This window comes from Onychostoma macrolepis, chromosome 07 (assembly GCF_012432095.1).
Source record: "Onychostoma macrolepis isolate SWU-2019 chromosome 07, ASM1243209v1, whole genome shotgun sequence".
In the NCBI taxonomy this organism is placed as follows: Eukaryota; Metazoa; Chordata; class Actinopteri; order Cypriniformes; family Cyprinidae; genus Onychostoma; species Onychostoma macrolepis.
The window spans coordinates 41,593,777-41,606,977 of NC_081161.1; the positions used below are offsets into that span (position 1 = coordinate 41,593,777).

The following is a 13,201-nucleotide window of genomic DNA, read 5'->3' on the forward strand; positions in this document are numbered from 1 at the left end:
CTGCATTGTTAAACCTTTTGATCTTTTATTTAAAACATTCACAAAAATCTAACCTTTCATTGGTTAATAAGAATTTAAAATGGGGGGGAAATATCATTATGAAATAAATGTTTTTCTCAAATACACGTTGGACACAATTATTGGCACCCAATATAGTAAATATCTCTGAAGTATATTCCCATTCATATTCACAATTTTGAGCACTCCAGGGTGATTATTAACATGAAATTATCCAGCCATGGCTTCCTGTTTCACAGAAATATAAATAGGAGGGAAAACAAAGCCCAAATTCCCTTAATCATCCATCACAATGAGAAAAACCAAAGAATATATTTCTGATGTGCAGCAAAAGATAATTGAGCTTCACAAATTAGTGAAGTGGCTTTAAGAAAAGAGCTAGAGCAGTGAAAATTCCCATTTCCACCATCAGGGCAATAATTAAGAATTTCCAATCAACGTAAAATGTTACGAAACTGCCTGGAAGAGGATGTGCGTCTATATCGTCCTAATGCACGGTGAGGAGGAGAGTTTGAGTGGCTAAAGACTCTCCGAGGACCACAGCTGGAGAATTGCAGAAAATAGTTGAGTTTCGGGGTCAGAAAAAAAAAAAAATAATTGTCAAACAGCACCTACATCACCACATGTTGTTTGGGAGGGTTTCAAGAAAAATTCTCCTCGCTCATCCAAAAACAAACTCCAGCATATTCAGTTATCAGACACGACTGGAACTTCAAATGGGACTGGCTTCTATGGTCAGATGAAACTAAAAAATGAGCTTTTTAGCAGCAAACACTCAAGATGGGTTTGGTGAACACAGGGATAAAAAGTACCCCATGTGTACAATGAAATATACTGCTGTATTTTTGATGTTGTGGCCTATATTTCTGCTGGAGGTCCTGGACATCTTGTTTAGACACATGGCATCATGGATTCTATCAAATACCAACAGATAAAAAATCAATAAGTGACTGACTCTGTTAGAAATCTTATAATGGGCCATGTTTGGATCTTCCAACCGTACAATAATCCAAACACAAACCTCAAAAACAACACAAAAATGTGTCACTGAGCACAAAACCAAGCTTCTGCTGGCCATTCCAGTCCTCTGACCTGAACCCTGCAGAAAATGAATGGGGTGAACTGAAGAGAAGCACCACCAACATGGAGCTGTGAATCTAAAGGGTCTGGAGTGATTCTGGATGAAGGAATGGTCTCTGATCTCTTGTCAGGTGTTCTCTAACCTCATCAGGCATTATAGGAGAAAATTTAGAGCTGTTAAACTGGCAAATGGAGGTTTCAAAAAGTATTTAATAAAAGGGTGCCGTTAATTGTGGCCAATGTGTATTAGAGGAAAACATTTATTTGTTTACATTTATATCATTATAATGATATTTCCCCCATTTTAAATTCTTATTATCCAATGAAAGGTTAGATTTTCGTGATTTTTTTAAATAAAAGATCAAAAGGATTAACAATGCATTTTAATTTTCACAGCCTTCTCTGATCATATTTACCAAGGGTGCCGATATTTTTGGCCATGACTGTATAGTAGTCTGTTATACAGATCTCACTGATTTCCATTACAAGCTATCTGAATTTAATCTTACTTTTTCGCCATATACATATCAGCATCTGCACCAAATTGCAGATTTTTGCTCAGCCTGAGACTCTGAGGAGGGAAAAAAATATATATAAAAACCCTTTTTCCCTCCATATTCTTGTAATCACGCAATATGAGCCCCAAAAGCCTGATGTAGCAAATATGGCAGATTTGTTCATTTAGATTCTGTCTAAACATTAAGAAAAAAAAGTTATTAAAAAAATATAAAAATATATTTTAAAATATATCCAATTAAAAAAATATGATTTTTTTGGACTACTATTTCATGACAGGCTATACAGGGTGCTGGTCACCGTATGCTTTCACCGCATGGAAAAAGCTGTGCGAACATTCTTCAAAATATCTCCTTTTCAGATGCCTCACTGCTTTGCAGAACTTTCTAAAGCTCCCTCATCCGATGTCGTTCTCTGTCAGAAAGCCCTCAGGTCAAACTCATTAATCTGTCTCGAGGGACGGAGTGAAGGCTGGAAGACAGATAGGACACTGCTGTCTCTCATTTTAAATCACGACTCAACAGCTCACACGCTCATCTCTCTCTTCTCTCCTCCGAATCATTCTAATGACCAGAGGCCTGTTTCATTCAGATCTGCCCCAAAACAAAACATCCACACGGCACTTGGTACCGGGCCCCGTCCCTTAGGATCGCGTGTAATGTCTGAGCTCCTTATAAATGTGGACAGCACGTCTCATTTTGTGTTTTGTGTGAGAAGCAAACTCCATTGAGACAGGAACAGGCCAAATGAGCAAATTCTTCAATCAAAGCGTAAAGAAAACCATCCCAGAACACCACGCTGTCTTGGACAGCGGCCAGTCTTTTACAGATCTGTGCTGTGACGGATAAACTTAGATAAATTGATTTCTTTGGAGGAATGATTCAGATCTGGATCAGGACTTGAGATTCAGCACAGGATTGTGGGTATGCTATGCGGCAGAGGCTCAGTCGATTTTGGCGTTTCAATGGCCAATGCATTAGAGTAGGGTTCTTGAATTAATGCACACAGATGACTGTTTGAAAGTTTGGGTCAGTAAAACTTTTTCTTTTAAAATAAATGCACTCTTTTATTAAGCAAAGATGCATTTAATTGATCAAAAGTGACAGCAAAGACATTTATACAGTTTCAATAGATTTCCATTTCAAATAAATGCTGTTCTTTTGAACAGCTCAAAGAATCCTGGGAAAAAAAAAAAAAATAGTATTGCAGTTTCCAGAAAAATATGAATCAACACAACTGTTTTCAACATTGATAGTAATAATAAATGAGCAGCAAAACAGCATATTCGACCGACTTACGCAGCATCAGGTGACACTGAAGACTGGAGTAATGATGCTGAAAATTCTGCTTTGATCACAGGAATAAAATACATTTTAAAATATATTCCAATAAAAAAAACTGTTATTTAATACTGTAACAATATTTTTCATTAAATAAACACAGCCTTGGTGAGCAAAAGAACAAAAATATCAACCCATGTGGTCTATTTCACATACAACCAAATTATAGCAATTGAGATGCACACATACACACTAAAAGTGGCAATAATATTAACATTCACAAACTAAATGTATGGGCTGCTGGTAAAGACAGTCAATGCTAGTTTGTTAATTCATCAAACCAACATGGTCATTGGTCACTGATAATGATCTCAAAATGGCCAAATATCAGCCAATAATAAATTATATTTAGGCTTACTTAGCAATTTTTGCTATATTACTAGAAAATCTAAAGTTTTTCTCTGTAGACCTTGAAAGTTGTCAGTCCCTGAGTGAACTGATAGTCAAGCACATGACCGGCCATGAAAACACATTTTCAAGGCTGACATTTACATGGACTTACAACAAATACCTCATTAAATGAGAGAGAGAAAAAAAAAAAAAAACTTTGGGGAGTTTTGACAAAGTAATTTTCTGTAACATTTGAGCCTTTCTCTCTTGCACCATTCCATGAAAAAAATTAACTAAACTAATCATTACAAATTGCATACAAAACACAAATTTGCTGAGTTTGCAGCCCTGTGTATCATTTTAATCTGAGCAAACTGACTAGCAACTTCAGAATGGACTACCAAACCTTTTTATATAATTGCTAAAACCCTATAAAACCAGAAGCTGTGACAGAATAAGATGGAATCAGGCCATTCCAAACACAAGGATGACCAGAAACAGCAGTAAAGCATTTAGTTCCTATATTCTCCAGCAGCACTTAAAAGAGAGTGAAAGGGGCAATTCAGTGCGACTGAAGCAGTATAATCTCTGGGTGCCGATGAGGTCGAAGCGACACTCGGCACATTTCCATGCAGAAAAGAGTTTCTCAATTGAGTGCTTCTGAGCAGGAACGGTTCAGAAACCTACAAGTTTAAAGGAAGAAACTACTGAATTAACTATTGAATTAACATCCTTCCTCTGATAGCACACACATGTGAACAATGACTCTTCTCTTCGGACTATTGTTACGCAGCCAAAGAAAGTTCACACTGCCAAACGTTCTGGATACTTCAGACATGACGGTCAACAGAAAAATCGAAAGCATGCATGTGTAATTGTCCTCAGTGACTTTTTTAGCTTTATTCTCATTTCAAGTGCTTACAGAAACTGAAGGATGAACACAATGCTGTATTTCTTGACAGAAGTCCAATCACTTGCAAATGTTTCATGCAAGGATGGACTCAGCATGCACATCAGAATTAAATGGGCCATATAATGAAAATTTTGATTATCAAAGAATTCAACAAGCTATGAAAACATTGCAACTTTCAGAACTCAAAACGTCTGTTTGTTACTGAAACTAAACTGCAAAAATGATTCGTTCTGAATGCAACTTTCAAATTTGGCAAAACAACAAACAACTTGTCAACAATGTCTATTTGGTGATTAGAAACTTGGTTCGTACACATAATAAATAGGACTTGATGGCAAACGCGTAGCATATAAAAATGCAAGTAAAAGTTCAGTGAAATGAACTGTTTCTCTATTATCGCAGAGGGGTATTTACAACCCATTTAACTCCACTGATATAAATGTGTGTTTTAGTATTATTTATATACTACTTACAAAAAATTTTGATTTAAAGGTATAGTGCACACAAATACGGAAATTCTGTCATCATTTACTCACCCACAAATTGTCCCAAACCTGTGTGAGTTTCTTTCTTCTGCTGAACACAAAAGATTTTTTGAAGAGAAGAATGTTGGTAACCAAACAGTTGCCGGTTAGCCTTTGACTTTAATTTTTATTTTTTGGTCCAAATGGCTCAATGGCTACCAGCAAATGTTTGGTTTTCAGAATTTTCGGGTTTTTTTTGGCGAAGTAATTTTTATTTTTCATTATTATTTTTATTTTTGGTTTTAATTTTAGTTTTAGTCATTTTAGTACTTTAACTTGCCAGTGCAACATTTCTACTATCTAACATTTCAATTTTATTTCACTAACCAAAAATTTTGCTTTAACAACACTGATGTGCATTTAACCAAAACACCACATTATATATAACAAATAAATTGCTTCACATAAGCAAACATAACAAACATAAGACTCAAAGCATTATAAATATTATACAACAGGTGGTTCTGACTTTAAAATGTTAAACAGTTAATAAACACACATCTGTAAAACATATCAGCTGAATACGGTATAAACATAGCAGATTTCACACATACTGTCAACTATATATCAATCTCAGCCTTTCTCAAAGCCCAAAATGAGAAAAAGTTCATTCTTTAGCATTTTCTAGCTCATGCAGCACACTATATGCACATAATTCCTTCTTAGAAATGCTACACTTGTGGTCAGTCCTGTTATCTGTCACTGCTTTCAACAGAAAGGCTTCCTTCAAAAACACAAGAGGTCGGCAAACAGTCCAAACTGTGGCTAATCAACTGTGCCTGTAATCCCTATTCACAAATGTCTACTGCTATTTTTACAAAACACGTTCTTATCGCGGCCGTGCTGCAGCCGGGGCCTTTTGTTAAGCATTGTGGGCATAACGGTAAAAGTACAGATGGCCTACAGATTTGTTAAGCAAGTGAAATAAAAGCTAGCTGACTTTAAAACAAAGTGCCCTTCAGTTCAACTACAGTCACGTGACTCCATCCCAGAATGGTCTTGTGCATTTTAAAGCGTGCTTGGCAACTCAGCATGTCAACCAGGTGCTAATAACGTTCACATTCTTTATTCATTTCGACTCATTTGCATTTACAATGAGGTGGTGGGGAAGGAATTGCCCGCTGGGGGGAAAAGAGTATTCGTGGAAGCAATGGAGTCATGGAGTGTAATTTACTTTAGCAAGTGACTAAATAAACTGAGCAGCAGTAGGCTTCTGTGACATGTTTCCCGTGAACAATCACTAAACAAGTTTGTTTTCTTGAAGTCTGTTGCATGAGGTTTATCAGATGTATTTTTTTTTTAAACAGAGTATCGGTTTTATCAGGACAATTCTAGAAGCAAATAATATTGTGCTTTTGTAAAAATCGCTGATGTGTGAATTTCTAAGGCCTCTAAATTATCAACATGATCAAAACCTTTCCAAAAACCTGTTGCACATAATCTTCTGCATGCTTTCTGTCATCTGATAGGTGGTTCATACTTTTTCAGCAAGTAAAAGGCCTTTTTAGTACAATTGTCCAAATGTCTCCCTTCAGCTCGTGATTCACGTGTCTTTTTGCTGTGTAATCTTTACTGATCTTTATAAAGTAAACATAAGACTAATTTTCAAGATGAAGCAGCTTAGGTTTACTTGATTACATCACTTTGTAGAAAATATTAGAAATGAGAGTATAAAATATAAGCAGCTTTCAGGCTTTTGAGGAACGTTTATTTGTTCATCTCTCAATCATCATCATCGTGTTGCCTTGCATTTTATGTTTTGAAACTATAGAGCTTTGATCATTAAAACTAAGCATATAAAAATCATCTTACCAAGTCATATTACTGGGAGATATAGGGTTATGCACGTAGTCTGCTATAGCCTAAACATCTCATTGATTTACATTAAAAGATATCAGAATTGTATCTTACTTTCTTTTCAAATTGCTTATTGTCTGGGCCTCTGAAGAAAATGATGCATTAAATAAACTGTTCCGTTTTTAAAAAGTTCGAAAAATCTAATGCATTTCATATTTTGGGCTTTACACAGTTATAATTGTTTGATGCCTGAATCCACTTGAAGCATGACTTTCCAACATTTCTATATCTGTGCATCTCTGCAATTTTAAATATTATTTACATTCGTTTTTCATAAGTGAATGAGACATCCTTTTTGGTTGCTGTTTTGAGCTAGTAAAAACATGAGAACATTCTGTAATGACTAAAATAGACCACAGATGCCCACAACATCGTGACTCTGGAGGCAGGACAGCATTAAAACCTAAACCAGCAACAATTCAACGGCCTTTCTCTATTCAGTGACTAAAAACTTGTAAACTTGCATTAAAAAGTTCTCTGCATGAGCTCATGACAGTCTTTCACCAACTATGTTTACATCTCGCACTGTCACTTTACCGTTTTGTCTCATCCCTGCTACTTGTTTGTACATAACGGTCGTTATTTGTCAGTCTGTTGTCACAGAAGCATCAAAATCAGCACTGTATTCGCAAAACCGATTTGTACATATGACAATAAACTTGACTATTCCACATCCATTTCGCAATGAATCAACAGGCAGAGGAAGTAAAGCGGTTGTATGTGTTATTCGCTCCATCTCATAACAAAATAACTTCACATGACCACAATTACAGACCCATAAGCAACGTATCAGATCCAGCAGTCGCGTATCAAGGAAATCAAAGCACGTACTAGCTTGTGGCAAATGCATTCAGCATCTAATTTGCATTAGCAACAAGCCGCGGCAGAATAAAGCCAAATGTGATACATTTGGTTCTGACGTCACAATACACTCGCACGACGTTCTATAAAGAACGAACGTTACGAGAACTAATATACGTGATGATACATTGTAGCGTTTAAAATTCTAAATGTCGCTGTTGTTACTTGCGTGGGGGGGAGGGGGTGCTCGCGTGCGTTTAAAGCGTCGCGGGTTCTTTTGTTAGGGCGAAAACACAATATTGCGTAAAAAGCCGACGCTCGGTTTCCGTTGAAACGCCACATACGTTGTTTTTAAATGCACAGGGGGTAATAAAATCGCTACTCACCCGATGGGTTTACAGCAGCGGGTGTTGCCATATTGCCTGGGTGGAAACACAGAAATGCAGAAATGACGCACAATACGAAAATAACGCCGCACGCGATCCTCTCCGAGTGTCTCGAACGCGCAAACTCAGTTCAGCAGCCCCGCATGTGAAGATGTGATGGCGATCGAGCGATGCTGGATGGGATTTTGCTGCGTTTCTGCTCGTGCATGTAGCAGATTCGTAGCGGTCTGACAAACGCAAGATGTCTGAGAGGTTTCGTGAACACCGCGAGACTTCGCTGAATTAATGAATGCAGGACCCACACAGCAGCTTTAGCGCGTTTCTGCCCTCCAAGAACTTCAAACCGGGCTGGAAGCCACTCTGGCGTTGTTGCTTTGTTATGGTCATGAGCGCAGACATCACTGGCTGTACTGAGATGATCTATACAATCATAAAATGCTGAGTGTGTGCACTGTGTCTATGAGGTTTTCGAGCCAAAAGTCATATTTGTTTTCTCTGAAGTGCCTTTATTTTAAAGTCATAATTCAAAACTGTCTTAGATTACAATGATATTTGTGAATTCTTCTAATCTAAGAACGTCATACTTTTGCCCAATGCAATTGGCAATTAATTGCCATTAATTAATGGCAGGGTTCATTGTGAAAATAACCTGTGCTCAAAAAAATAAAAAGTGTTCCAACATGCATAAATAGTTTATATTTTCTATCAATAGTCTATATTTTTGAAAATATATTTTTCAAATATTAATATATATTTTAAAAACATTCCAAAATATATGTTTGGCCTCCATATATTTCAATCCAAGAAAAATGCTTTCAAGTCACATTTGAAGAACACCCTACTGTAAGATTAGAAACTGCACCTGAAACCATTTTGAAATAAACTATATTTTCACAAATCTGTACATAAAACTTCTGTTCCAGATTCATACACATTATTGTTATTTATTGTTAAGTCTTACTTTAAATGATTTCTGTTCTCATTTCAGATAGGCCTGTATGCATGTATGTAAGAGCTCCTTAAAAACCACAACAAATTCCTTGTGTGTTTGCGCACACTTGGCGAATAAAGCTAATTCTGATCAGGGGCAGTTCTAGACCACAGTAACAAAATAAAAATTTATTTTGACAAATAAAAGCATGTTTGATTAGCCTATGTGAGATTCATCATCAATTAGATGATTAGATTGCACAATATGGTCTTGGATTCCCCTTAAATCAGTTCGATTTGTCATATTATCTACTTTTTAGAACTAGTCTATCTACTTTATTTCGCAACGTGGAAGTTATCTATTTCCTGCGAAACTTCATTAGCTGTTATGTAAACAACTACAAGAATAACGAAGTGCAGTTAACGCTAAAGCTGTTTGTGCTACAAACCAGTGTATTTATGATTGTGATAATGAGTTAAAATAATATGGTAACAAAAACGGTCTGTTTTTGTAGTCTACAGGTAAAATAACTAGAGAATGACAACGAAAGCCTCGTGCATTCAAGGTAGGCCTACAAATGGCCGCACGTGATCTTGGATAAGTGACTTATAGAACATCAAGGGTGTAATACAATTTTAGTATTATTTCCATAGGGCTTTTCCTGATTAATCTGTGCCTAGAGAAAAATCTGAAGATGAATTCCATGAATAGATTTCTATTAAGGTCAAGGTCCCAAGGAATGCCACTGTCATACAGTGACCCGTCATATCACAGTGCTCCGAAATCATTTACCATCACTCATTGCTCAGTGCAAGTTTGTCTAAATTGGATCCTAAATCCCAAAGTTAGTGGTTTAAGCTTTAGGTGTTATCTTTTAAGCACACATCCCTTATCAGGCCAGTGGTGACTGGTGAGGTATAGTCTACATTAATGCTCCACTGTTTTGGACACAAACAGCTCTTGGTAGACTCCATCTGGTTACACGCATTTCTTACCTCAACACACTCACAGAAGTGATGGTGCCCTTTTTATATAAAGATGATGAAATACAAACACGGTGAAAACATTAATCTTCCAGTGTTCCAGTACAGTAACGCTTTTGATGATTTATGATGGAGTAAAAACCAATTTCCCTCTATAGATGAAGTGAGGGTCAAACAATGAGTGATCTACACTGGAGGAGGTCGGGGGGGGGGTTCTTATGGCGAAATATCAAAAAAATACACACACATGCACACCGTCTCTATAACTACCTCCACTCCTCCAAACTACAGTAACACAGTACTTGCTTGTTTTAGATTGATTAGCCTATATACATATATATATATATATATATACAGCTTTGAGTTTCATACGAGATTGTGAATTTTACAAATATAAGATAAATTTGGCAGATAGATGGATGGATGGATGGATGGATGGATAGATAGGTAGATAGATAGATAGGTAGATAGATAGATAGATAGATAGATAGATAGATAGATAGATAGATAGATAGATAGATAGATAGATAGATAGATAGATAGATACAAGTAAAATCAATGATAATGATGAGTAGTGTGTTCTGCAACAGTGTTTAGATTTGTGCCAGTTTTTCTCCTCTGCAGTGCTGCTCTGCCCTGGTTTAATAAGCTCTTGCAGTGCAGACACCTGCATAAGAAGTTCTGCTGACCTCTACTTTATTAAACATGCCTTCCGGGCAAAGAAAAACTGGCCTGTGCTTTAACAACAGGCAGATAAGGCAGGGTTGACAGATCAAACTGAAAAGCTAAACTAAACGTGGTGCGTTCGTTGAATTTTAATATTCAGCAGTCAGAACAAACTTTGAGCCCTGTAAACTTCAAACGAAAAAATTCCCAAAGCACATCATTACATGACAACCATCAACGTCCTCATCTTACCGGCCCCTCTGTAAAAAAAAAAAAAAAAAAAAAATTGCCATAGTTTTACACTCATTTTAATCTTGAGATTATAATTTTGTAATCAAAGAGCAGCTTTGAAAGAGGAATTCCGTTTTCATTTTTTGTTCCAATTCTGAGCCTTTTATTCTGAGGTCTTTCTAAGCACTTCAAAAGGATTTCAAAGCAATTGCTTCAGTTATTCACCTACTGATAAGCTTAACGTAACAGTTCACCATAAAATTAAAATTTGAATATTATTTCCTTACCTATATGTCAAAGTATATGACTTTCATTCTTAATATTTATTCATATTCTTCAAAAGTTTGGGACTGGTAAGATTTTTTGAAAGATGTCTCTTATGCTCAGCCAGGCTGCATTTTCTTTGATCAAAAATACTGTAAAAACATAAATATTGTGAAATATTCTCATGAATAGGTTTTTGAAATGAACATTTGCTGAAAATGTATTCAGCCTCAGGCCATCCAAGACTCATGACTCCATTCCATCAGTCCTTCATGTTTCCAGTCCTTTCATGTCTTGTGAAGTTAAAAGCTGCATGTTTGTAAGAAACAAATCCATATTTGAGGCGTTTTAATTTTAAACTGTCACTTCTGGCCAAAATGTGAGTCCATAATCCGTGATAACACTTCCTTCAGTGAAAAAGGCCATCCACTGTTGTCCTCTCACAACATCAAACCACATATTTGTTTAGAACTGTTTTGATCCATGGTTGCTGATCTATGCATATTTCTCTCCTGATTCAGACAAGACAACTTTTTCAATATATCATGGATAGAGGACTCAGCTTTTCACTTCACAAGATGTTAACTGATGGACTGAAGTGGTGTGGATTACTTGTGGATTATTGTGATGTTTGTATCAGCTGTTTGGACTCTCATTCTGGTGGCACCCATTCACTGCAGATGTCCCAAATCTGTTCTGAAGAAAAAAACTTTTTTTTTCCTCAATAGAAGTAGTTTTATGCATCATATATAAAAACAGTAAAGTGGAAACATTAGTTTTGAGTGATTTCAGGTAGAGCTCAAAATGAGCTCTGAAAGCTGACATGCTTGAGCAGATGCATTTTATTGGCACATCAGTCCATAACAGTTTCCATAAAAATATAGGCTGGATGTAAGTTTAATGTGTATACACTTTCCACCATGAGAATGAGATACCCATCAAATGACAAAGTGCATTTAAAGCATCTTTCTATGCTGCACTAGCTTCAGTTGCTAACAGCTCTCCTGTTTGTCCTTGTTAGGCAGGCTGTTTATGGGACAGTCAGACACTGTGACAGTCAGTAGAGAGCGGCGCACCTGTACCGACAGCACTAACTGCTGACAGAAACATCCAGAATGCAGGAGGAAGGTGAGAGTGCCTCTGCTGCCTGTCTGCTTCCATTAGCATCAGCGGACTCTTTCTGATACGTGTGACCGCTCATAACCTCGTGTTCAGTGGATCTAATAGACCATAACAGTCCAAATCCCCGCCACCTTCCACAGACAAATTGATTTTCAGCAATAAAGTGTAAACTTCTCAAGACTGTGTAAATATCTTATTTATAGCTGAATTCTCAGCAAAGAACTACACTGCACTGCTAAAATGACTTCTTATTAAGTTTGAATTAGTTTTTTAAAAAATCCATAAAACACATCAAAAACTATAAGTAATTACTACAAAATCCCTGCATAAGATAAGATGTTTTCAGACAATGTTATCTTAATACATATTAAGTACAAGTGAAAAAAGACAAACTCTTACATTTGCACATACAAGTCTTATGTGGTGTTCTTCCTCGAGTAAATTTTTGTTGAAATAATGTTTAGATAGATTAACTGGAAAAACATTACCAAAAATAAATAAATAAAATACTTATGGGGCTATTCGCACATAACATGTTTTTGCATTCCACTGCTCTGCATTTCAATGTTTTTCTATTATGAAATATTAATATACGGTATTCATATATATATATACAGTATATATATATTTTAATATTTTGCAATAAACTGTACGTTAGTCTGTTTTACTATATTTCAATACTTTACAAAATAGTTGAAGAGTTCAGGAATCCTTATTCATTTTATTTTTTTTAAATAATTATAAAGAAAATAGCTAAGAACAGAGGCCACTTAAAAATGGCCAGTTCGTGTTGTGTTCTACAAAATAAATGCTGAAGGTAACGGGATAGTTCATGCGAAAGTTTTTAATTCTGTTATCATTTACTCAGTGTGAAACCAGTGTGAATTTCTTTCTTCTGCGAAACATTAAAGAATGTGAAGTTTAAAGTTTTAGATTTTAAAGTTACTTTTAAAAGTAATGCATTACAATATTGTGTTACTCCGTAAAATGTAATTGTGTTACTTAGTTACTTTTTATGGAATATTCTCTCAACACGGGGACAGGAAAGGTGTCAGTGAATAAATGGGAAAATAAAGTAACTTGCGTTACTTATTTGAAAAAAATAACTCAGATATTTTACATAAATTTAAAAGTAATGCATAACTTTATTAGTAACTTGAAAAAAGTAATCTGATTGCATAACTAACTTTACTTGTAATCCATTACCCCAACACAGATAGACAGACAGACACATATATA

General features: G+C 36.0%; 1 protein-coding gene across 5 annotated transcripts in view; it reads right to left on the reverse strand.

Moving 5' to 3' along the window:
• Positions 1-8,347, reverse strand: part of arnt2 (aryl-hydrocarbon receptor nuclear translocator 2) — a 91,783-nt gene extending 83,436 nt beyond the window's left edge. Inside the window, exon 1 of one of the 5 annotated variants that reach the window (XM_058781724.1) lies at positions 8,068-8,347. Coding sequence is in view for 4 of the 5 variants with exons in the window: in XM_058781723.1 (XP_058637706.1) it covers positions 7,766-7,796 (31 nt within the window). In the remaining variant the exon portion in view is untranslated. The other 4 variants (XM_058781723.1, XM_058781726.1, XM_058781722.1 and 1 more) reach the window with 4 other exon arrangements.
• Between the last annotated feature and the right edge of the window lie 4,854 nt (positions 8,348-13,201).